The sequence below is a fragment of the Leucopleurus acutus genome (genome assembly GCF_964270905.1).
Source record: "Leucopleurus acutus genome assembly, chromosome: 2".
Taxonomy (NCBI): domain Eukaryota; kingdom Metazoa; phylum Chordata; class Mammalia; order Artiodactyla; family Delphinidae; genus Leucopleurus; species Leucopleurus acutus.
In genome coordinates this window covers 175,409,411-175,434,261 of record NC_139143.1, presented here as the reverse complement: position 1 = coordinate 175,434,261, position 24,851 = coordinate 175,409,411, and the positions used below count along the sequence as shown (strand labels likewise).

General features: G+C 50.6%; 1 protein-coding gene across 3 annotated transcripts in view; it reads right to left on the bottom strand.

Annotated features, from left to right (window-relative positions):
- The window catches only part of ASAP3 (ArfGAP with SH3 domain, ankyrin repeat and PH domain 3), a 32,224-nt gene that overhangs the window by 6,818 nt on the left and 555 nt on the right, over positions 1 to 24,851 (bottom strand). For 2 of the 3 annotated variants that reach the window (XM_082834125.1, XM_082834126.1), the window contains exons 2-16: positions 16,020 to 16,092; positions 15,785 to 15,930; positions 12,842 to 12,916; positions 11,614 to 11,663; positions 5,151 to 5,262; positions 4,832 to 4,917; positions 4,309 to 4,384; positions 4,039 to 4,125; positions 3,752 to 3,861; positions 2,795 to 2,864; positions 2,400 to 2,487; positions 1,007 to 1,055; positions 703 to 893; positions 491 to 624; positions 107 to 201 (exon numbers count right to left, since the gene is read on the bottom strand). In XM_082834125.1, coding sequence (XP_082690251.1) covers positions 107 to 201; positions 491 to 624; positions 703 to 893; positions 1,007 to 1,055; positions 2,400 to 2,487; positions 2,795 to 2,864; positions 3,752 to 3,861; positions 4,039 to 4,125; positions 4,309 to 4,384; positions 4,832 to 4,917; positions 5,151 to 5,262; positions 11,614 to 11,663; positions 12,842 to 12,916; positions 15,785 to 15,930; positions 16,020 to 16,092 — 1,442 coding nt within the window. Of the gene's footprint in view, positions 1 to 106; positions 202 to 490; positions 894 to 1,006; positions 1,056 to 2,399; positions 2,488 to 2,794; positions 2,865 to 3,751; positions 3,862 to 4,038; positions 4,126 to 4,308; positions 4,385 to 4,831; positions 4,918 to 5,150; positions 5,263 to 11,613; positions 11,664 to 12,841; positions 12,917 to 15,784; positions 15,931 to 16,019; positions 16,093 to 24,851 lie in introns of all 3 variants that reach the window. The other variant, XM_082834124.1, reaches the window with a different exon arrangement.

The window sequence follows — 24,851 nt, the reverse complement described above, 5'->3', positions numbered from 1 at the left end:
TGGACTCTTCCAGATCTGAGGCTCCCCTCTCCCCAGACTTCTCCCTGGGAGCCGGGAAAGCAGAATCACCCGGCCAGAATCTGCCCCCAGCTGAGAATCGCCTTACATGTCACTCTCAGTTGAGGGTTTAGGACCGCCGTGCGAGGGCAGCTGGGCCTCCATGACCTCATTGAAGCGAGTGTTTCCGATGTTCAAGGCCAGCTGGGTTCCCGGGAAAGTAGTGGGGGTAAGACGCGGTGGTTAGGACAGCGCCCCCTGGAGGATTGAGCTTCCAGAGGTCCCGCCCCTCAGCCTCCCTCCTGGTCCAGGCTCGGCTCCGCCCCGCCCATCCTCTTTTTGGCTCGTCTGGGTCCTGCCCCAACTTGGCCTTGCCTCACCTTGGCCCCGCCCCATCCGACCCCATAGGCTCCAGCTGAGTCCTTCGGGCCCAAGCCCCGCCCCCTCATCAGACCACGCCCCTGATCGCCCTCCGGCCCCGCCCCGCCCTCACCAACAGCTCGGAGGGGCCCAGCAGGTCCAAGGTGAGGGACTGCATGCGTGAGAAGCGCACGCCCAGCTCGCGGTGAACGCCGGAGCACTGGATGCAGGTGAGCACGCCCAGGTTGGTGCTGAGCCAAGTGGGGTCTGCAAAGTAGCGCAGCTCGTGCCTGGAGGCGCGGGCCCCTGCCCTCCGTTTCCACCTCCCTCCTCGTCCGGCCCCACCTGCAGCCCCGCAGTCGCAGCACTGGCCATTCCCGGGCCTGCTCTTGACCTCGGCGATGAGCAGCTTGGTGAGGTCCTGGGGCTCCCCGTCCAGCCCGGCGCCCCCCCAGGGCCCCGGGCCGCCGCTGGGCTCCCCCAGAAAGGCACTACTCAAGGCTTCGTCCTTGCTGTTCTGCAGCACTGACACCCACCTGCGGAGAGTGCGGCGTGGCGTGGGCATGACGCCCGCGGTGGTGCGGTCCTGTATCGGGCCGGAGGCTGCTCCCCTGCCCCCACCCCCAGGCTAGCCGTGGGGGGCACTCACGCCTCACACTCATGTTCGTCCTCCGCCTGGAAGTGGTATGTCCTGTTGTCTGTGGGGAGAGGGGCGTTGTCTGGCTCACAGAAATCCTGCTGTCCTTGCTGCCCTGGGCCTGGGAAGCCCTCACCCCCACCGCCGGCTCCAGACGGAGGTTTTGTTCCTTGGGGCCAGGCTCTGCTAAGCTACAGTGGGCGGGTAATGACAGTGGCCAGCAGAGGGGGCAGTTTCTCAGAAGAAACCTCCAGAGTAGGACCCCAAGAAGGCCCTCTGTGTGAAGCCCAGCTTCCAGGGTCAGGCGAGGTTTCCCAGGGCACAGGACCCCCCTCAGCTCACGGGCAGAGGAGCCTCTGAACCTACGGCCACCTCCCCTCCCAGCCCCACAGCCTCCCTTCGGGTCTTCCTGCTCCCCACCTCTCCCCCTCGTCCCCCAGCCCGCACCAGCTGCCAGATTGCTGGGCCAAAGGTTCCACTCAAATCACGCCACTTCCCTGCTCCAAGGCCTCCCATGGCTCCCTCCTGCCAGGAAATAAGGTCCAAACCTTTAAGAGGCGGTCCCAGGCTTCATCTCCCACTACTGCTATGGGAACCCTGCACCCTGTCTAAACTGGACCTGCACCCTGTCTAAACCAGGACCCACTCTCCTGGTTCCATGCCTTTCATCTCCTGAAACATCCTCCCCCAGACTCTATGTTCTGTGTCCTTCAAGGCTAAACTCCGAGAAGGCTTTCCTGATTCCTCACAGCAGGGCAGGCCTTCCCTCACTCTAATATATCTTTTTAAATTTTATTTATTTATTTATGGCCACGCCGCATGGCTTGCGGGATCTTAGTTCCCTGACCAGGGATTGAACCCAGGCCCTCGGTAGTGAGACCGCTGAGTCCTAAACACTGGACCCGACAGGGAATTCCCCGCTCACTCTAATCTCTGATGGTGCTATATCTGCACCTCTCTTCTGGACATTCCCCATCACCTTGCAGTTCCGTGTCCCCACCTCACAACCCTGCCAGCAGAGCTCCCTGAAGACCACATCTAGGTCCTTCTCAGCCTGCGCTGGCGCTCATGAAAAGCCTGTCACCAAGACCCCAAAAGATGAAAACTGAACATTTTAAAGTAATAATTTTGAAAGCCAAATTACCCAAATCCATTTAAATATGCTTTACAGAAATAATCATATTTAATGTGGGGTGTGGGTGCATTTTAATGTTTAATGTGACATGGGGTGAAGCCTCTGAAAAGTGTCCAGAGCTTAAGGAGTCTTATGCCTGCCGTAGCAACTATTTGATAAACACATGTGGAATTGGACACAGGCCCCTAATTGGAGCCTCCCAGGAGCTGACAGGTCTCTCAGAGAAGCCCTGGGCAGTTGCTGGGTAGGGAGGGGGCAGGGACTACTCACGGGTCACCAGGTCAAAGCACTTTTTCTCCTCAGGGTTTGGCCTCACTTGGCACGTCAGCAAGGTCAGCTTCACTGGTGGCCGGTTTATCTGTGCGGAGTTGGGGATGGAGGATGTACATGTTACCCTCTGGGCCTCCCAAACTCTTAGGCTTGTTTCCCAATCTGTTAAATGGGCATAATAATCGTGTTCCAGTTTATGTCTCCCCTCTCCTAGCACCTCAAGGATGTGGAGTGTGAGGCTTTGGATCCCTTCCTTCCTCCCACAGGGGGTCTCCAGTTCCCTGGATCCAGGTTTGCAACCAGTCTTAGAGGGAGGGTTTGACATCTGTCTGCTCTGAACACCAGGAGGAGAGGATCTATCATGTCCTGAGACCACCCACCCCTCCAGGCCTCACCGTGCTGTGTGAGATGGTCAGGCAGCCATACTTGACTCCACACTTCCTTTTCTGCCAGACTCTTCGAATTCTAGGGCCCAGAGGGATAGAAAGACAGTCACTCAAGGCTCACACCTAATTCCCCTGTATCAGTGAACAGAGTCCTGGACCAGGACTCACTTCTTCACCTCTTCTGTCCCATGACCCCTATGCCCCTCACTCCCTGGGCTCCCTTCTGCTGGAGGGGACACAGCCCTGCCATTAGGAAGCTCTCAGTCAGACAGCCCCACTCTCTAGGAATCTTTACTCTAAAGGGGCATGTGACCTTGGCCCTCTGAGACCTTCCAGTCTGATGGACGAGACAGTTCCCAACCTTAGGGACCTCCTAGTCTGAGAGGAGGAACAGGTTATTGACCACAACAGATGAATTATGGTTAAAGACAAAGCAAGATAAATATCGAGCCCTCAAAAATAAAATTAGCAAATCCATGATCAAAGCTACTTGACACTTTTCCTGTAAGAGGTAAATATTAAGCGGTTTAACAAAGGTGTTCTTCTCTGATAAAAACCGATTAGTAAGTAAAAAAATTAACAGATTCCCATAAAGGCCTTTGCATTTCACAGACTGATTTTTCTTTACACCAGGGAGCAGGGCACAGTCAACAGTTTCATTTCCAGGCAGTCAATATATTATAGAGATTACGGGTGAGGCCATGGAGACTGTCTAGTGCATAATAAGTGCTCAGAAATTGTTCGCTGCTGCTATTCTTCTTCTTTACGTTAAGAACCACCACCAACTTTAGCAGAAATTCACGAGCCCAGGATTCTGATGATTTTGCACTGCCAGAGTGGAGGGTCCTGGAACCCTCAGGGTCTACACAAATGATAGGAACAGTCCCTTCAGGCAGCTCACCCAACCCTATCATTTACTGGCTGGGTGGCTTTGGGCAAGTTACTTGAGCTCTCTGAGTCACTTACCCATCACTTTTCTTGTACAGAAAGCCCACCTTCTCTGTCCCAAACTGCTTGTTGCCTTGGTGCTGGTGGATGCTGTAGCCACCTCCTGAGTTCTTCCGGCTCAGAGTCTCCTGTTCCTCGAACATGCAAAGCAGACCTCAGGGCATGTGGGTGGGAAGAGCCCCAATCTGCAGGGGATTCACTCAGGGAGACTTCTCAAGGGGACGCTATGGGGTCTTCCTTCTCTCCCTCCCTCCAGGGTAGGCCTTGGGAGTGGGCACTTGGTTGGGTATGATTCAGGGGCTGACTTCTCTGCTCTCAAGCTGCAGCGTCCCTCGAAGGGAGTCCCGGAGCTGGGTCAGCTTCTGTAGCTCCTCCTCCTGGGCTTGATGCAGCTATGGACAAAGGGCAGGACCCCATCATCAGCCAGCGGATGTGCCAGGTTCAGAGCCCAGACCCAGAGCAGCAGGGCAGTAGCCTCCTTGCTCTCTGGACAGAAACCAGCAATTCCACGGCCACAGATTCTCCCGGAAGGACAGGGGACTTGACCACAAGCTCAAGGGTGGGGCCCAACTTACTGCGTGTACTGAGGCTGCCAGCTTCTCAATGAAGGGGGACAGGCTCTGAGCAGCCTTCCAGCCATCTTGGAAAAAGCTAAGGGTGTGAGGCCAAACAAGGGACCAGAGAGAGAGATGAAAATGAGAGGGGAAGTGTGGGAGAAGGTGCTCTAAAGGTCACAGGGCACCTGGGGGCAATATAGTGTGACGGCCACGAGCAGGCACCCCGGAGTCAGAGTGTCTGGGTCCAGATCCCACTTCCTAGCTGTGTGACCTTAGTAAATCTGAGCCTAAATTTTCTCATCTATAAAATGGGGACACTAGCAGTCGCTGCTCACAGGGGTGTGTGCAGGGTACGTAGTGCTTGATACGTGGTGAGCATTCAATGAAGAGCAGCCGTAGAAAGCACTACCAATGAGGTACAGACACACACGGAAGCCTCGAGCGTCTGCCAGAGCCTGGGGATGGCCCTGTCCTCGGTTGCCTGAAGGGTTAAGGGGCAAGCGACCGTGGGGATGGGGGTGGCACACGGGGAGAAACCTACTTGTGCTGGGCGTGGAAGAACTTGATGAGGCTCTGCAGGAAATCAGGACCTTGCTTCATCTGGCTCTCCCCGGCTTTCAGCAGATACTGGGGAGAGGGCAGGGAAAGGTGTGTGATGTGAGCAAAGCTGAATCCTGGGCACAAGGGGCTGCCGTCCCCATCCCAGGCTAATCCTTTTGGCCATGACTGGACCTTGGTGACCCCTCAAGGGCCATCTGGCAAGGACCTGGGCTGAGACTGTGACTGGGACCCCGGGGACGTTCAGGGATGCAGACAGGAAGACGCATCCCACCCCTCCCTCGGCCTGGGGCACCCCTTACCTCACACATGTGCAGCTGGAAGACGCGTCGCTCTCTCTGGGTGTCCTGCGCCGCCTCCCCGGCACTCCCTCCTGTCACCCTGGCCCGGTCCCTCTCCTTCTCCATCCTGGCCCTAGGCCCCCAGGAAAGAGAGGCCTGAACAACTCTCACTATCCCCTTGCACGTCCCACCATCCCTACATGCTCCTGTCTGTACAGGCACACGAGAGTGAGGGGACCCTCCTCTGCGCAGCTGTGTGGTGGGGCTGGGGTACAATGGTCAACAGTGTGGATTCAGGGAATGTACAGGCTGGTGAGGGGGGGAGTCAACCCCGTGAATCAAATCACAGCCTTGAAGAGAGCAATGGGAGAGTAAAATGGGGGATCCGACCTCATCCAGCTACTCAGGAAGTGATGCTGGAGCTGGGATCTGAAGTCAGAGGAAGCTAGGGCTGGGTGGGAGGATCAGACCACAGGACAGCCCGGAGGCAGGAGAGATCAGGGCTCACAGCGGAGACAGAGAGGGAGGTGGTTCCACGTGAGGTAAAGAGAGGCCAGACCACGCAGGGCCTGAGTCAGACCGTGTTGACGTTCTTGGTCTTTATCCCAAGAGCAATGGGAAGGAGTTGATGGTTTCTAGGCAGGGAGGGGATGGGCTCAGATAGGGCCAGGTGGGATTGGGGGTAACCAGTTCTGATTTTTCTGGAAGGGATTTAGGACCATGTGGGTTAAAAGACCACAAGGTGCCTTCATTCTTCTGAGCCACGGAGCTTCCCATTTAAAGCTTAAAAAACCTTGATTCTTTTCTTTGTAGGTGAAGACAGAAAGTGCTTCCCATCCTGTAGCTAAGAGTAACCTGGGCTTTCTCCCCTAAGGATCTCAGAGTTGGTGGTTTCTGTTTGTGGATGGGTGGGACTGTGTGTAAATGGCTTCCTGGAAATCCCACACCCACCAGACCACCCACTCCCAGCCAGGAGAGTATTTCCAAGTCTTGGGCTGGACGCATGAGGCCGTGAATCCCGTGTAAAGGGGACAGCTTGTGTATAGTTTTGCTGCCAGTGGGTGCCAGCCCTGAGCGAAGCAAAGAGACGCGGGATGACCTTACATCTGCATTACTTCCCCTCTCCAAGCCCCAGTCTCCTCATCTGGAAAATGGGGACCTCTGTCTGTACCCAGATGAGATGAAGTATGCAAAAGACTTAGCAGACAGAAGACACTACAGCATAATATTATAGGCCCCTTTAGGCTTCAGCTTTCCCATCTGTAAACTGAGGAAGCAATGACCCAGACTGAGTTCTCAGGCCCCTTCTGGTTCTAAAGTTCTAGACCCTACTGACGTCAAACCTCTGGAATGGTGTTTATTTGCAGAATCTGTCCCTGAGACCCAGAGGGCAGTTTCTCAACCTTGGAACTAAAGACATTTTGACTAGATAATTCTTTGCTGTGGGGGCCCTCCTGTGCATTGTAAGATGTTTAGCAGCATCCCTGGCCTCTGCCCACTAGATGCCAGTAGCATCTGCCCTGTTGTGACAACCACAAATGTCTCCTGGGGGTGCAAAATCACCCCTGGGTGAAAACCACTGCTCTAGAGCAGAGTTCTGCAGGGTTTGTGTGTGTGTGTGTGTGTGTGTGTGTGTGTGTGTGTGTGTGTGTGTGTGTGTGTGTGTGTAGGGTTCTGTTTGTTTTTAATGGTTTAGGTTTTCCTTTAGGTTTTCCCTAAAGCTTTGTGATACCTCAAGAGGGAATCTGTGGCAGGGGAGTGGAGTTAGGTGAGGACTGACCCTGTGAACGGGCCTGGGGGTCAGGGCAGATGCTTTTTTGGGATCTGAAGATGAGCAGCAGAGAGAGAAGTGGTGGCCAGGCCTGAGCAACAATAAGCCTGGCAGCTTGCTAAGGAGGGCGGGAGACTGAGGGGGCAGAGCAGCTGGGAGAGGGCAAGGGCAGCTCCCGTCTACATTGTTACCATATCTGCAAAAAGTGAGAGGGACTTCCCTGGTGCTCCAGATTTAACAGACTCTGTGCTTCCACTGCAGGGGGCATGGGTTTGATCCCTGGTGGGGGAACTAAGATCCCGCATGATGCATGGCATGCACCCCCCCAATAAGTAAATAAATAGGGAGAAGTGAAAAAATAAGCTAAATATTTATCAACAGGAAGTAGTTAAATAAATGATGCTATGTGTACATATAGGAATACTATGCAGCTGTTAAAAAGGATGGGGGAAATCTATATATACTGGCATGGAAAGAAGTCTGCTCCAGAGTATATGGACAAAAAGGAAGCCACAATATAGTACAGTGGCTAGAAATGTGGATTCTGGATTTGAATGGCAGCTCCCTCGATTACTTAATCTTATAAATCTTTCTAAGCTTCAGTTTCCCCATTTCAAATATGAGACTAATACTGCCTAGTTCTCAGATGATTTAATGCACTGGAAACATTTAGTACAGTCCCTGGTGTATGGTAAGCCCTCAATAAATGACAGGATTATGATGATGCTAATGATACTGATGATTATAGTAATAACTTGATGATTCCCTTAGATAATTTATTTTTATTTATTTATGCATTTATTTATCTATCTATCTATGGCTGCTCCATGTGGCTTGTGGGATCTTAGTTCCCCCACCAGGGATTGAACCTGGCCCCCAGCAGTGAAAGCGCTGAGTCCTAACCACTGCACCGTCAGGGAATTCCCTAGATAATTTTTTTAGTGTAGCATACTTCCTATTTATTTATTTAACATTTTTTATGCAAGGTCTAGTGGAGGTTAAAGGACAGAAGCTACTTAGCTCAGGATGAAGATAAGCTGTGAAGTATGATACATGGCCTTGTGAATTACCATAGCTCTGTCCCTCATCCTCAGCTATGGTAATTTACAAAGATTTCCCTACAAAGTCTGAAATAGTCACCTGAAATGACCTGATACACCAAAGACTAACAGCTGGGAGTGCTTTCATTCCACCGCACACAACCCCACACAGAAAATAGCAAATCCCATTCCCTCCCTGTCTTCAAAGTATGACCAATGTTTCATAAACATTTCAAATGTTAGGAATATTTTTATTTTCTTTGAATGGAGTTGCAGCAGGAATGAAAAGTGCTGAAAGGCTAGTTACTAAGAAGACAGAGATAACTGGAGGAGGGGACCACAGCCACAGTCTAACACTATTCAGGGGATGAGGAACAGGTACCAGTGGAGTGAGGAGGTCAGTGGGGAGGGAGATGGGAGAGGAAAGGAATCAAAACGAATCATGCATCTGCCAACCTGGCACCTTGAACCACCTCTCCTGTGATGCCTTTTCCAACCACCCTTGCCTCCACCCCAAAACTGCCTGCCTGTTCTGCCACCTCTGTGCTGATGCCTTCATTATAGCACTGTCACTTTGTATTTTTATTATTTTGGGACCCACCTCCCTTCTTGCTTACAAACCAGTGGGATCCACTAAGGCAGGGATTGTGGTGATATTTTTTCCCTCACTACTTACCTATAAATTGGGGATAATAGCACCTTTCCCTTCCAAGATGAATAACTGATGACAGATGTAAAGAGCTTATCACAGCAGTTGGCACAAAGGAAGCTCTTAAGTAAGTATAAGTATTAGCTGCTATTATTAATAATTATTTTTAAGTGCTAATTTTGTGCTGAGTGCTCTGCTAGGCCCTTCACACACTAAAGCAATAATCTCATAAGGCAGGAGTCATTACTCCATTTTACAGATAAGTCACTTGTCCAAGGCACACAGCTGCTAAGTACTAGAGGATGTGAAGCCAAGTCAGCCTGATGCTAGAGCCTCAGGGACAGCAGTGGTAACAAACACTGTGGCTCAGCTTTGTTCCATCCCTCCTTCCCTGCCTGGTTCCCCCAGCCGGTGACAGTCACAGTGTCTTTTGTGATAGATCATGGTCAGGGACTGTTTTCCAAAAGGTGAAGCTGAGATCCAGGGAAGGGAGGTAATTGCCCAAGATCCCAGGCTGGTCGGGGAAATGCTAGGAGCAGAGGTCTGGGCTTTTGCCTCTGAACCCCTTGCTGTGTTATTCTGGCCCCAGTTCTGGCTCAGAAAGATGGCCAATAAGTACGTGTTGAACTGCAGTGCCAGGTGCTGTATATGCACTGCACTTATTTCATCTCCACATCAACCCTGCAAGGTATCGTTGGCCTCATTTTTCAGGTGAGGAAACAGCCCTGAAAATGGAACAGCCTAGATGACTGTGTCCCCTGCACAGGGCCTGGGATGCCTTCCTTAGCAGCCCCAGGTGGAGAGGGCGACCCCCTGTATGAACAACCAGGGGGTGAGAATCCCGGTGGTATTCAACAGATACTATCAGGGCCCTTGGGCCCTTGCAGTTGCTGCCCAGACTGGTTTGGTTAAGAATGAGTTTGGAATTACACAGTAACGCATGGCTCGCTAATATCTAGCTATACCTGGAGCCCTCATAAAATGAATGTACACGGACACCTGTGCCAGGACATGTAGCTCGATCTATGTTATAGAAGCAGGAGCCAGGAGACCACTGGAAGAAGAAGGCCAGACTCAGAAGTCCTGGGTTCTAGCCCAGGTCCTATCGATAACTCACTGCGTAACCTCAGACAAGACCCTTTCCCCATTATTACACACAGTCTTTTCTTCAAACGAAACCTTACAGGCAAGATCAATATATCAATCTGGTAAAAGCAGAGCTACTTGGGGAAGGTCAGCAAGGTAGGGCTTATTCTTTCTATTTAGTAGATGATGCCCTGAAAGGCTAAAAGGCTAAGGGCTTAGTCAAGGTCACTCAGGAAGATGAAGACCATGTGATCCACACATCAAATCAGAAAGAGAAAGATCACCTGCCTGCCTGTCCACACCCCTCCCTAGGCCTCTGATGAGAACAGATGGCCACGCTCATCACAGCTCCCACACCCTTCACCACAAGATCTACACCCACAGCGGGAGTGTAGATGGAGATCCTCGTTGGGGGGGAGGAGTTTCGGCCTCCTTCAGACTCAGGGAGTTCCCCACGGTGCTGGGAGCTGGAGGAACAATAAAGCTCCAGGATCTACTTCTTGGAAGGATTTTACAGAAATAATTATGGGTGGGAGCAAGGATTTAGTTCCAAGGATGCTTCCCCAACAACAAGGGCAGATTAAATACACTGTGGATTATGCATATGTTGTCACACAGTGCACCCATTTAAGTGACGTTGTATAAAAATATGTAATGATGTAGAAAGATGGTCACAATGTATTTTTAAGCCAAAAAACCCCAGTATGATTATTATGATCTTGGTTTTGTAAAAACATTTCTTTATATATAGAAAAATGACTAGAAAGATGTTAATACTTTAGGCTTGGAAATGAAGGATCTTCTTCCTGGTTTTTGGTAGTTTCCCCTCCCCCCGCTTCCCCCTTCCAACCCCCGGCCTCAACATGCCACTTGTGGGATCTTAGTTCTCCGATCAGGGATTGAACCTGGGCCACGGCAGGGAAAGCACCGAGTCCTAACCACTGGATCACCAGGGAACTCTCCCCCACCCTCCACTTTTTTAAAATGATGAAATTACAGTGCTACACACACTATGTAAAAAAATTCTAACAACAGAGAAGTACTAGATATTCCCCCACATGACCCTCATCTTCTCCTAGAGATAATTAAAAATGTTTCCTCTTCTACTTCTCCATATTTTCTAAGTTATTCATAATGAACACATATTGCTTTTGCAAAATGCAAGAGAAGCCAAAATTTTACAAAGAAGAGCAAACGGTGCCCTGAGGCACAGTGGGCCCAGCTGGGTCCTGGCAGAGGGCTGGGGCCAGGACCTGAACAGAGTTTGGCAGGCAGAGCCCGAGGAGTTCCTGCTCAGGGGCAGTTGGTTACTGGGTACCCGGGACTCCCTCTGTCTCCCTAATGTCCCAGTAGCTAGGGAGAAATCTGGAGTATTGTGTGTTGCACACAAGAGGCCCGGGTATGGCCTTTCATCCTCTGTGTCCAGCTAAATGTTTATAGATACTGCCTGGTGCTGCAGAAACAGGATCAACGAACGTGAATCCCAGCTCTGCCTCTGCCTAGATGTGTGGCCTCGGGCAAGTAACTTAACCACTCTGAACCTCTAATTCCTCCTCTGATAATTGGGGTACTCATATCTCCCTCACAGGGCTGGGTGAGTGTGAGGATGGATGTCTGGCACATGGAGGTGTTGAGTAAATGGATGCTCCTTTCCATCTCTCTGCCCATGTCTGGCACCACTGAGCAGATGAGTCTCTGAGAGCAGCAGCTTGGGGTCCCCTCACAATAGCTCCCCTTTAGTCATCTCGTGGTCCAGCCCCCAGACTCCCGTCAGGCCTGGGCATAAACCAGCCCCCATAAACATTTCTAGAGAGCGAGGTGCCATGTGCTTCTGGGTGACGTGCCCTGGCAGCACTTAGGTTCTTCCCCATATCCAGCCTCCCACTGCAACAGAAACACTGCTCTCCTGGACAAACCATCCTGGCTGCAGCCACTTACATTTTGGCTTCGTAGTCCTTCCATGCCTTCTCCAGTTGCTTTTTGGAATCCTGTAGTTCAGAAAGAACAATTTGCCCAAAGGGGCTCTTGGGGTCTGGAATCTACAGTACACTTTGCTACCATTAGGGGGACCCTGCACTTGCATGCTCCCCTGTGCTGCTCAGAGCCACAGTCCAACCCCCCCGCTGCCCACATAGCCCTGACTGCAAACCTGACCCCCCAAAATAGACCCAACCAACCCCATTTCTCAGAGCTGAGCCCCTTCTTCCAACTGACCTCTTCCCACAGTTGCCAGTAATCCGTTTGAATTGGTAGGCTCAGGCCTAGGGTACTGGGGAGATTTTGGGGGGTCTGCCCTGAGTCCCCTGCCTTAGAAGATGGAGATCACCATGAGGAAGAGGATGGAGGATAAAGATCAGGATCCTCCTCTAACTTTACCCCACTGTTTTCTCCTGCCTGGTACTTGCTTACCCTTTCAACAGGAAGGTACAGGTGGAGGGACATATGCACAGAGAGGCTAAGAAGTCTACCTGAGGCCACACAGCAAGCCGGAGAGACCTGGCTTATCCCTGGCCTAGTTTGCCTGGGCCTCATCCAGCAGGCTGCTCACGCCCTTCAGAACAGCCCCCCTGCCCCCACCCCTAAACTTCCAAGGTGCCCCAGTCTACCAGGCGAAAAAGCTGCTGGTCTGGTTTGGGTGGTTCCCGGGGCGAGGAGGAAAGCCTCTGTGGGGAGAACCTCTCAGGGGCCTTCTGGGGCAGACTTCCCAGGGAGATTATTCTGTTACTCTCTTTGAGTTCTACTTTGCCTCTAGCCAGGAGCTGCCTGCTGCAGAGAGAGCAGCCAAGCATGGGAGTCAGGAGGCCTGACTCTCACACTGGCTCCTCCACTGACCAGCTGTGTAAACTGGAAGCAGGTACCAAACTCCCTGAGCCTCAGTTTCCTCAACTGCAAAATGGGGATAACAGCACCTACAGGACCCCCGCCTCATTGGGTTGTTGTAAAGGGCCCAGGCAGACAGTAAGTCAGCCATCCTAGGCTCACCCCAGGGCCAGGTCCTCCTGTCATCCTGAGGGTCAGTAATGTGGGATCAGCAAACCCACTGTGACAGCCTCGCTTGGCTTCCGTCCTCAGCCCAGCCTTGCCTCCCCTGTCCTCTCCTGCCTACCCCTGTCTTGCTCCATCCCACCACCTCTGCACTCCCCCTGCTGCCCATGTGGAAACTCACCTGTCGCCCGTCCCTCAGCTGCCCCTTCAACAGACTGTCCAGGGGGAAAGAGACAATGTTGTTCAGGTTCTGAACCTGGAAAAAGCAGAGACCCCCATACCCCCCCTTGGGTGACTGTCCATCCAGCCCCAAGGGGCTCAGGGTACGGTGAAGCATCACAAGGCCAAGGACAGCACTGGGGTAAAGGAGGCAGGGGAGAGAAAGACAAGAAGGTGAAGGAGTACAAGGGGTGGCGGGGCCGGCCTCCTGTGGAAGCTCTTCCCCTCCCCTGGCTAATCCGCCTTATCACCTCACTGCTCAATCCACGGCATCCGTGGTCAGCCTGTCTTTGTCCCTTTGCCAGAGGGACACCCTCACCTCTCCTCTCTGACCCTCTGAGGTCCACCTGTAGCGCCATCTGTTGTTTCTGTCTGGCTAGTTCCTCGACTCCCCTTATAATGTGGGGAACCCATTCCCTATGGTCACATGGGGTGAACACAGGAGTCAGAGCTGACCAGAGTGCCCCACCCTCCGGCTACTGTGATTGGATCAGAAACAGGCAGATGACCCAAACCAGCCAATCAAGATACTTCCTGGGACTTCTCTGCCAAAGTCACGGGAGAAAGATTGTCTTTCTTCTGTAAGGTGTGAATCTGGGCCTGCCCACTGAGCAGAGACAGAGAGAAACTCTTTAAGAGAAAGAAAAGGAGCCTAAGACCAGCTGCATACCTGGACTTCCCATTACAGGGGCCAGTGAATTCTCTTTTTAAAAATTAACCTAGGGAACTCCCTGGTGGTCCAATGGTTAGGACTCAGCGCTTTCACTGCCAGGGCTGGGTGGGCCCAGGTTCAATCCCTAGTCAGGGAACTAAGATCCCACAAGTTATGTGGCGTGGCCAAAAAAGAAAAAAAAGATTGAAAGAGAGAAAAAGACATATAAAAAGAAAAAAATTAACCTAGTTTGAGTTGAATTTCTGTCATTTGGCAACTCGAAACAGCCTATCTAATATTTCAGCCCACCTTTCAAGGTATAGCTCAGGCCTCCCCTCCTCCAGGAAGCCTTCCTGACTACTTCCTCCTGTGGCCTATCCTGACCTCCCCTTTTCTGAGCCATGGCAGCCCTAGGCCTCTGACCCAAGCCACTGGGTCCTTGAGTTTGTGCCACACGGCTGGTCTTGCTTGCTGTCATTTCACATCTCAGTTCCTCGACCAGGCTGTGGCTCTCCGAGGCAGTCTGACTCCTCCCTGTGTCACCAGCCCCTGGTACACCACCCACCACTGAGGAGATGCTCAGCAAACACTAGTTTGACTGAAACAAGGGGAGGAGAGGTAAAGACAAAAGATGTCACTGATTCAGTTGAACCCAAACACTGTTAAAGGCCTCTACGTGCAGGACAGGGTGCGAGGCAGTGCTACGCAAAAAGACAAAATGATGACAGATGGCAATATTAGCTAATGTTAACTGAGCGCTACCCCGGAGCAGGCACTTAACTTGCGAAATCCTCATCACCACTCTGTGAGGTGGGGACCACTGTTATCCCCATTTTACAGATGAGGCTTGGGCAGACTGAGGCACTTGCCCAGGGTCATACACCTAGTGAGCAGCAAAGCAGGGATTCAAGGCCTGAGTCTAAGCCTGAGGTGTGGGGGCTTGATCACTAAGCAAACTGCCTCGTAGAGATGATGTGGTCCCCGCCAGCCAGGAAGGGCCCTGGGTGGAACTTGAGCCATGAAAGCTGGGCCAAGAGCTATGAAGCCTAGAGGGAGACAGGCTTTCCTGGGAGGTGGTACAGCCAGGCTTGTGCTCGGATGCTGGGTTCAAATCAGCTGTGTGACCTCGGACAAGGTGCTTAACCTCGTGTCTTAGTTTCCTAGCCTGTACAGGGGTGGACAATAGTAAAAACAACCCCACAGAGCTGTGCTCCAGGATGAAATGTTAACACATGTGAAGTACTGAGAACATGCCTGCACCAGGAAAGAGCTCATGTCTTGGGGTAGCCTTGAGGCGGGGACTTGGCGGACGGGGAGGAGGCCATCTCAGGAAGGAACCTGAGGCCACTGGGCCACGTGCAGGAGCTGAGAGGCTTGCTGAGGCGAGGCACGTTCTTGCCTTTGAGGACAAAGCAGGTATGGCTGGGAAAGCAGAGGACAAAGAGGGTGAAGGAGAGGCAGTCGTGCAAAGACAGGAACCCGAGCCTGCCCTCCCTTGAGTGGGGCTCCTCCCCACTGTGAGACCCCCTCTGCTCCTGGGTGCTCACCACAGAGGAGAAGGAGGAGGGCAGGGAGGGAGGGAGAGAGGGGAGAGGAGACGCTGGCCGGAAAGAAGTCAGAGAGGAAGAAGAATGCAACTAGGAGGTCAGAACTGGGAAGGGGGACTTCCCTGGTGGTCCAGTGGGTAAGACTCTGCGCTCCCAATGCAGGGGGCCCGGGTTCCGTCCCTGGTCAGGGAACTAGATCCCACACGCACGCCGCAACTAAGAAGTCCACACGCCGCAACTAAAGATCCTGCGTGCTGCAACTAAGACCCGCGCAGCCAAAATAAATAAATAAATATTAAAAAAAAAATAAAAGAACTGGAAAGGAACCTCAGGTCATGGGTCAGAGGTCAAGGGAGACTAGAGGTCATGGGAAACCTGAAAGAAGGGTGGAAACCAACCCTTTCCCAGTCGGGTTTTTTTTTTTTTTTTTTTTGCGGTACGCGGGCCTCTCACTGTTGTGGCCTCTCCCGTTGCGGAGCACAGGCTCCGGACGCGCAGGCTCAGCGGCCGTGGCTCACGGGCCCAGCCGCTCCGCAGCATGTGGGATCTTCCCGAACCAGGGCACGAACCTGCGTCCCCTGCATCGGCAGGCGGACTCTCAACCACTGCACCACCAGGGAAGCCCTCCCAGTCGGGTTTTTAAGTCACTGATTAGATTTGCCCTGAGCCTGGGCTGAGGCTGAGTGAAAGAGGAGCAGGGCCTCACCAGGTTCTTGAAGAGCGCGGCCACCTCACGGGTGAACACGGCCAAGTTCAGGAAGCCGGTGGACAGCTCGTGACTGTTTTGAGACAGGTGGCTGTTGCCCAAGGACTCCACGGCCTCTCGGTACTGCTCCTCGTTCTCCACGTGCCCTGTGGAGCAGGGAGGCGCAGAGTTAGTTCCAGGCTGGAGCTGGGGAAAGGGCTGCCTCGCCAGGCTGGCACCAAGCAGGCTCACTCACCGAGGCCGGAGCTGTGGATTGCCCGCACAGCCTTCTTTATTCTCTGTAGGATGGCCTGGTCTCCTTCCAGCATCTGGAAACAAATGTGGACAGAGGTTCAGGGATGCTCAGCCGGGAGAGGTGCCTGACTCTGCAATCCCACCCTCCAAACACACACATAGTTCCCTCCCTAGGGTCCCCCTGCATCCCGACGAAACATAAACAGGCCACCCTCCCCCACCCAGACCACATGGGAAGCCACAGACCAGTCACACCACACCAGGAAGGCCAGGCTTTCCTCCTCATGCGGGACAAGGAAACATAGCAATTCCAGGGCACGTGGCGTAGTGGGGTATACCAGGCCAGGGTCTGAATCTCGGCTCTGGCACTAACTAGTGTGTCAACCTAGATAAATCTGTTCGCCTCTCTGAGCCTAGGGTGCCTCATCTGCAAAATGAGGATGACACTACAGAGTTGCTGAGAGAGTGGTTTGACGAACACATACATGACGCTTAGCAAAATACTAGAGGAAAACATGGACATCTCTATATTCTCGAAAGACTCAGATGGGGAAAGACTTGTTCCCCAAACCCCAGGCTCAGTAAGCAGCCACGTGAGGATAAGGAGGAAGAGGCTGGGACACCGTTGGTGAGAAGTGAGATGAGGAGGGTAGAGGTGGACACTCAGCCCCCCCTGGAGAGAATTGCTGGGACATCAGGCAACCCCAAATTCCAGGGGTTGCAGAACAAACAGCAGACTGTGGGGAAGCCAGAAGATGTGACAGCATCACGTGCAGGAGTCACGTGCCCCGGGCGGCTCAGCCCGGATGGAAACCTCCCAGACACACCCCTCTTTCAGTGGGGTATAGAAGCTGCCAACCTCATGAAATCCTCATGAAATGCATAGTTAAGTGGGAAATTACAGAATTAGGGCTGCACAGGGCCCACAGAGCCACAGATGAGGAAACTGAGGCCAAGAGAGGGGTGGGTCTTGCCTAGAGTCAAATAGTGGGGAAGCGGCAGAGCTGGGCTTCCAGGGGGTGCCCTAGTACAGCGCTCCATCCACACACGATGGCTGCACCCTGACCCCAGCCCCCCCTATTTTGTCCAGTGACGATAATGGGATCAAAGTTTGATCGCCAAAGAGTTACTTCAATGTGGCAAGAGTTAGCAAACATTTGGAATGGTATCTGCAAAGATTCTAAACCAAACCCACAGGAGGACAAGCACAAGGCAGTCCTTGGAGGCAATGCAGAGTGTTTTCAGACGCCTTGGGCACACGGGAAGCCTCTGGAGGGAGAGGGGTCTGGTTTTGAAGCCCAGCTCCACTGCCCAGATGCTGTGTGACTTTGGGCAAGTTGCCTATTCTTTCTGAGCTCCCTGATTAGCTATCTGTAAAATGAGGGAAATAATGCCTACCTCTCAGGGTTATTATGAGGACTGTATGTATGAGATGATTCACATAAAGGGTTTAGTTTGGTGCTGAGCACAGAGTGTGTCCTAAATGAACAGTACCTCTGATTGTCAGCAGTTGCTCCTGATGCTAAAAAGTACCCATCAAATTCTGGGTCCTTTTCCTCCAGGGAATAGAAACCTAACAGTCTCTCCCCTGAGTATGACCTTGAGATACTTTCATGTTTGGGACCAGTAGAGGCCCATCCCAGAGCTGAAGAAAGAAAGTTGAGGACTTGGGGAGATTGGGGAGAGGGGGCCATAACTGACTCAGCTAAAGAACTAAGACGTTTCTATCTGAGAGACAAAGACAAGAGGGGAGAACACGGGCATGTCTCTAGCTCCCAAAGAGCTAGACGGGGAAACACATGTTTGCCAAAGCCCTTGACTCCCACCTTGAAAATTGAAAGGGAAAGATAAGAGTTGGTTAATTTAAGGAGCTAGGACTCCAAAAGACAGTGCAGGTTAAAGATATGAACAAATTCCAAAGAGGTTTAGAAAACTCCCTAGAAGGCAGATCCGTGTGCCTAGCATACAAAAGGTACTCAATAATTGTTTATCTAAATGAATGATGGTTTGCAAAGCCCTGGGACACAGACCTGAGAGGTCTATGTCCATCCTCTAGATACCCTTTGGGGAGTCTTCCTATCCCATGACACCCGTTCTCTGAAAACCCCTCTACAGTTGGGCCCTTGCTGCCTTGTTTGTCCTAGCCGGAGTTGACTGGGCCAGGGTTGACACCTGACCTAAGCTGGGCCAATCAGATTCTCTTTCCAAGGAATTTGGAATCGGCCTCTGGAAAGCTAGCTAATTGATTGGAAGTGTTTAAGCAAAGGGAAAAGAACAAAGTAGGTGTGTAGAAAGAAGCAAATGAGACCCATGCTACCACAGAGAAGCACAAGAGAAGAGCTGCCCTGGTTTCTGGCAACTTTCCAGATCCTTCACCCTCAGAGGCCCTTCCATACTTCCTGTCCTTGGGCCTCCATGAAATACCCCTGAACCTAGCACACAAATTCCTTTACTGCTTAAGCTAGTTTGAGAGGATCTCTCTTCCCTGCAGTGTAGCAGAGGCTGCAGGTTGGCTCCTAATCCATTCTCTCTTCCTCCTTAGCAATTAGGACTGACTTTTCAGATGGCCACTTGGCCACTCAGCCACTCACAATAAAGACTATATTTCTGGGGCTTCCCTGGTGGCGCAGTGGTTAAGAATCCGCCTGCCAATGCAAGAGACACAGGTTCGAGCCCTGGGCCGGGAAGATCCCACATGCTGCGGAGCAACTAAGCCCGTGCGCCACAGCTACTGAGCCTGCGCTCTAGAGCCTGCAAGCCACAGCTACTGAGTCCATGTGCCACAACTACTGAAGTCCGTGCACCTAGAGCCCATGCTCCGTGGCAAGAGAAGCAGCCGCAATGAGAAGACCGCGCACCACAACAAAGAGTAGCCCCGGCTCGCTGCAACTAGAGAAAGCCCGCGTGCAGCAATTAAGACCCAACACAGCCAAAAAAAAAAAAGAGACTACATTTCCCAGCCTAACTTGCAGCTAAATGTGGTCATGTGACAGTTCTAACCAATGGTATGTAATGGATATATCATTTGTTAGCTTCCAGAAAGTAGTTTTGAAAGGAAGGGAGGGGACTTTCCTCGTGGTGCAGTGGTTGAGAGTCCGCCTGCCAGTGCAGGGGACGCGGGCTCGAGCCCTGGTCCAGGAGGATCCCGTGTGCAGCAGAACAGCTGAGCCCGTGCACCACAGCTGCTGAGTCTGCCTCTGGAGCCGGCGAGCCACAACTACTGAAGCCCGTACTCTGCAATGAGAGGCCACCGCAATGAGAGGCCCGCATGCAGCAACGAAGACCCAATGCAGCCAAAGATAAATAAATAAAATAAATGGATTTATAAAAAAAAAAGGAAGGGAGGGATTACACACCTATTAGGATGACCAAAACCCAAAACACTGACAACGCCAAATGCTGGTGAAGATGTGGAACAACAGGAACTCTCATACATTGCTGGTGGGAATGCAAAAGGGCACAGCCACTTTGGAATCCAGTTTTGCAGTTTCCTACAAAACTAAACATACATTTACCATACGATCCAGCAACTGCTCTCCTTGGTATTCACCAAATGAGCTGAAATTATTTCCACATAAAGACTTGCACGTGGATTGTTTGTAGCAACTTTATTCATAACTGCCAAAACTTGGAAGACAATGTACTATTATTTAGCGCTAAAATGAAGTGAGCTGTCAAGCCACAAAAGACATGAAGGAAACTGAAATGCATATTACTAAGTGAAAGAAGCCAATCTGAAAAGGCTACAGACTGTAGGATTCCAACTATATGACATTCTGGAAAAGGCAAAACTATGGAAACTAAAAAATCAGTGGTTGCCAGGAGTTGGGGGAAGGGAGGGATGAATAGGTGGAGCACAAAGGCGTTTCAGGCAGTGAAACTATTCTGTATGATACCAGGATAGTGGATACACGTCACTATACAGTTGTCAAAACTCATAGAATGTGTAACACCAAGAGTGACCCTTAAGGGACTTCCCTGGTGGAGCAGTGGTTAAGAATCTGCCTGCCAATGCAGGGGACACGGGTTCAATCCCTGGTCCAGGAAGATCCCACATGCCGTGGAGCCACTAAGTCCATGTGCCACAGCTACTGAGCCTGAGAGCCACATCTACTGAGCCCATGTGCCACAACTACTGAAGCCCATGTGCCTAGAGCCTGTGCTCTGCAACAAGAGAAGCCACCACAATGAGAAGCTGGCACACTGCAATGAAGAGTAGCCCCTGCTTGCCGCAAATAGAGAAAGCAACGAAGACCCAATGCAGCCAAAAGTAAATAAATAAATTTTAAAAAAAAGAGTGAACCTTAATGTAAACTATGGACTTTGGGTGATAATGATGTGTCAGTGTAGGTTCACTGATTATAACAAATGTACCATGCTGGTGTGGGATGGTAATGGTAGGGGAGGCTGTGCCTGTGTAGGGCCAGGGGTGTTTGAGAACTCTCTATACTTTCCACTCAATTTTGCTGTGAACCTAAAACTGGTCCAAAAATAAAGAAAAAAAATTAATAAAGAAAAGAAAAGAAAACAAAGGAAGGGAGGGGTGTCCTGTCATACTTTTCTCCTATCTAGAATGCACTTGTGAGGTCTAGAGCTCAGGCAGCCATCTTGGACCATGAGGTAGAAGCCACATGTTATGGATGGTGGAGCAACAAAGTAGTAGCCTTGTCCCTGGTGACTGTGGAGCCACCCTATCAACTCTGGACTACTTATCTGTAGACGTCTTTTACATGAAAGAAAAGTAAATGTCTATCTTATTTGAGCCACTGTTATGCTAGATATTCTGTCACTTGTAGCTGAACCTAGCTCTTACTGGTACAAGCAGGCAAGTCATCCTAATCACCCACAAACTGTCCCTTGATGCCCTTGTCAGAAATGTATCAGGAAATGGCTTCCTGGCTAGATACCATTCCTGCCCCTACTGCTCTTAGCAACCAAGGTTCACACAGCTATTCATTCATTCATTCAACTAGTTATTGAGTGCCTGCTATGTGTTCACATCCTGCATAAGAGACACAATCTCAGCTCTTAGGGACACCACCATCTAAGGGAAGAGCAAGACAAGTAAATAGATATTTATAATGCAATGTGATTAGGGTTATACTGGAAGATGGACAAGGTACCTCAGAGCCCAGGGAAAGCAGAGCTGTGTCTGCTTAGGAGGAACAGGGAAAGCTTTAAGCTGTGGTGCTTGGCAGTGAGCACTGGACTAAGAGGCTGCGCTGTGACGTGGTGTGGGGGAGTACTAGGTATAAATGGTAGAAATGCTAGAGGAGGGAGGCTCGCTCTGGGAAGGATGGGCAAGGAGAGGATCATTCATTCATTCATTCATTCATTCATTTCAACAAGCATCTCCTGGTGCCTATTTTATGGCCCCTTCCTTCAAAAGGCTCACAGACATATAAACACAAAGTGTCCGAAGGGGAAACAAAGAGGGGGGAATTCTAATCACCCTTTTCTCAAGAAAATATTTGAAAATCATTCAAACTGGGGTATAAATGACTGATAACACCTACCCTCTATGATACAATGGGGCAAAAATTTAAGCTAAAGAAATACCGTTTTAAGGAGAAAATTCAGACCAAAGCCTGGGGATGGGAAGGGATTTGGAGAAAGGCACAGAGCTTTTTAGAACTCCAGTAATGAGGCAACCATAGCACGATGAGTCCCAAGCTACGATTCTAGCCCCAGTCTCCCGAAAACTATCTCCCTGGGTGACAGTAATCCAGCCAGATCTCTAAACCTCCCCTTCTTTAAAATGGGAGAAAGATAATATCACATGGGGAAAAAAATACATTCTCCACTTAACTCACAGAGTTACTGTGAGGCTTAGGTGAGATCACAGACATAACAGCATGGTGCCAAGGCTTGGGGCATTTGGAAAGCATGAGTATAATTTTTACTGTGATTTGTTTTCTGCCTCTGTATGAGATCAGCCCTCATTCCTCGTGCCTGTGACTGGATAGGTTAACAAAACCCCAAAATCAGCCTCTGGACTCAGGGAGTCCTTTTAATCCCCAGTAGTCAGTGATTCTCAAAGTAGGGTCAGCAGCAACAGCCTCACCCGGGAACGTGTTAGAAATGCAGATTCTTCAGCTGAATCGGAAAATCTGGAGGTGGGGCCCAGTGATTTGTGTTTCAACGAGCCCTCCGGGTGATTGCGACGCATGCTCCAGTTTGGGGATCACTGGTCTAATTCCACCTTTCAGAGATGCAGTAACTCATCGTTGCTAAAAGTATGAGGCTGGCCCCAAACTACCTGGTTTTGAATTCTAGCTCCATTTTGGTATTTGCTATGTGACCTCTCTGTGCCTCAATTTCCATTCACGAAATGAGGATGATAATAGTTTCTACTATATAGGGTTGTTGGGGAGACTAAATGAACTCACATAGGTAAAGTGCTTAGAACATTATTATTTGATTGCTAATGATGTTATCCATTGCAAAATTAAATGGAATTTGATTTAGGAATTTCTCAACTTTCCTTGAGCTAATTAAAGATACCTCCCCCCATCCCCATGACCCTGTTCAGCAAGACATGGGAACCACAGGTACAGAGGGACTGCAGTGTAACCTCTGTCACTGGGCAGACACAGAATGCAAGATGTTACATGTCCTGAGTGCCTGAGTAAGGGCTCTGGGCCAGACTCTTACTTGTCACCCTCCCAGCCACCATTTGAGACAGGCATCACCATCTGCATTTTTATAGATGAAGCTGTCAGGGGAAGGAACATGTCCAAGTATGTCCAGGTCACATAATGCTGAACAGTGGCAGAGTCATAATTTAGACCCACGTCTGGTCAAATCCAGGGCCAATGTTCTTTCCATAACACCAAGCTGCCCCACAGAGGTTAAGGGACATGGCTTCTTTGACCCTGGGACTGGATCTGCCTCTGAGCCTGAATTTCAGCTCCACCATCTCTACCATATCCCCTCAATATCCCCTCACACAGGAAGGGAGGAGGGAGGGACAGAGGGAGACCTGTCCAAAGAAAAGGAAGTTGACAGCAGTGTCAGGGCCCCAACTGCAAATACTCCAAGGGCTGTCCTACTAGAGAGAAAACAGATTTATTGAAGTTGGCCCTGAAGAGGATTTCCAGGACTGAGAGGTAGAATTAGAGACACAGAAACAGATTTCAGCTCAAACACAGGAAGAAGTTCCTAAGCAAGAATAAGTGACCCTGGAAGGAGTGACCTTGAAGTATTTAGGGACTTCAGGTGGTAGAGCATGATTCAGGCACCAGATTTTGGATTAGTAGTGATGGCCATTTAGATTTCTCTCAAAGCTAAGAGTCCATGCAAGAGCCTGGGCAGGCACTGGGCAAAGGCAGGTGAAACTCAGAGTACCAGGGACATGTCTGAACTTGGAAAACCAACTGGAGTCCTTCGGGCAGCCTTGCCTGGCTAGGCCTAGACAAAGTCTGAATTCCAGTTGGTGATACTGCCCTTTGTGCCCCGCCACCCCCTACACACACACACACACACACACACACACACACACACACACACACACACACACACTGTGCTCTTGCTCTCTGCAGGCAAAAGATCATAGATGGCAGCACTAGGGCCATGCCCAGCTGCCTTGCTTGGAAGGGCCTTCTGCATGCCCCCTTCCTGGGTCAGGATTCATCAATAAGAGCCATTCTTCATTCCTGTGATTTCTCAGAGCCAGCTGTGGTAACCATGGTGACCCAGCCCAGGGGGCAGAGCTGCTAAAGCTAAGGTCTTGAGAGCTGCAGATTAAATTTCACCATTAGACATTCACTCCTTTGGACTATTATAATACGGGGCATGGGCACCCCTTTTGTGGCATCCCATGACCATTGGAGCCATCATTAATCAGTCACAGTATTTTTCCCACTGACTCTGGTTTTGTTCCATCATTTTGTTGAGGCAGCTCTTCAGGTAGCCTCTACCAATTAAAGTATAGTTCACAAAGGAGAAGAAAACCAGTTTTTAGCTTTGTTTTGGACCATGATGTTGTGCCTTGAGAGACTAAATCACAGAATATTGGAGATAATCTAACATTACCTCCTCGTTTTACAGACTGCAAAACAAAAGTTCAGATGAGTTTCTTGCCCCAGGTCTCATAGGAAATGCAAACAAACTAAGGAAAGAATACAATCTAAAACTTGCACAGGGCTTTACAGTTTGTAAAGTAATTTGACATCCACCCTTTAAGACTCATAGCATCCTGATACGACAGTCATTGCTTTTATTCCCATCTGGCTGATGAGTTAGTGAGGCTCAGAGAAGTAAAGAAAGTTGCCTGAGCTCACACAGCCAGGAAGTGGTCAAGACAGACCTGGGACAGTTGGACTCTAACTGTTGGACTCTAACTCCCTTGTTTATTCCCAGTCTGTGGGCCCCAGGCCCTGGAAATCCAAGGAGTTACTACCATGGCCCTATGAAGGCACACTTATATAGAAAGCACTACAGACCAATAAAAAAGTCTCACGAATTAGTATGACCACATTCCAAATGTGAATGCAGCTGTTACGATCAATAAGACACAAATCTTTAAATGTATTTTTGAATTCATGGTAGCTTTTTGTTCTTTTCCATATTTCTTAATCAATCAATCAATCAATCAATCAAAACTAAAAGTACAAGTGTAAAGGAAAGGTCAGTGAAACCTTGACATTAAAAAGGATTCCTTCTGTCATAAAGAACAGACTTGTGTTTGCCAAGGGGAGAGGTGAAGGAGGGATGGGCTGGGAGTTTGGGGTTAGCAGATGCAAACAGTTATAAATACAATGGATAAACAACAAGGTCCTACTGTATAGCACAGGGAATTCAGTTCTTGTGATAAACCCATATGGAAAGAGGA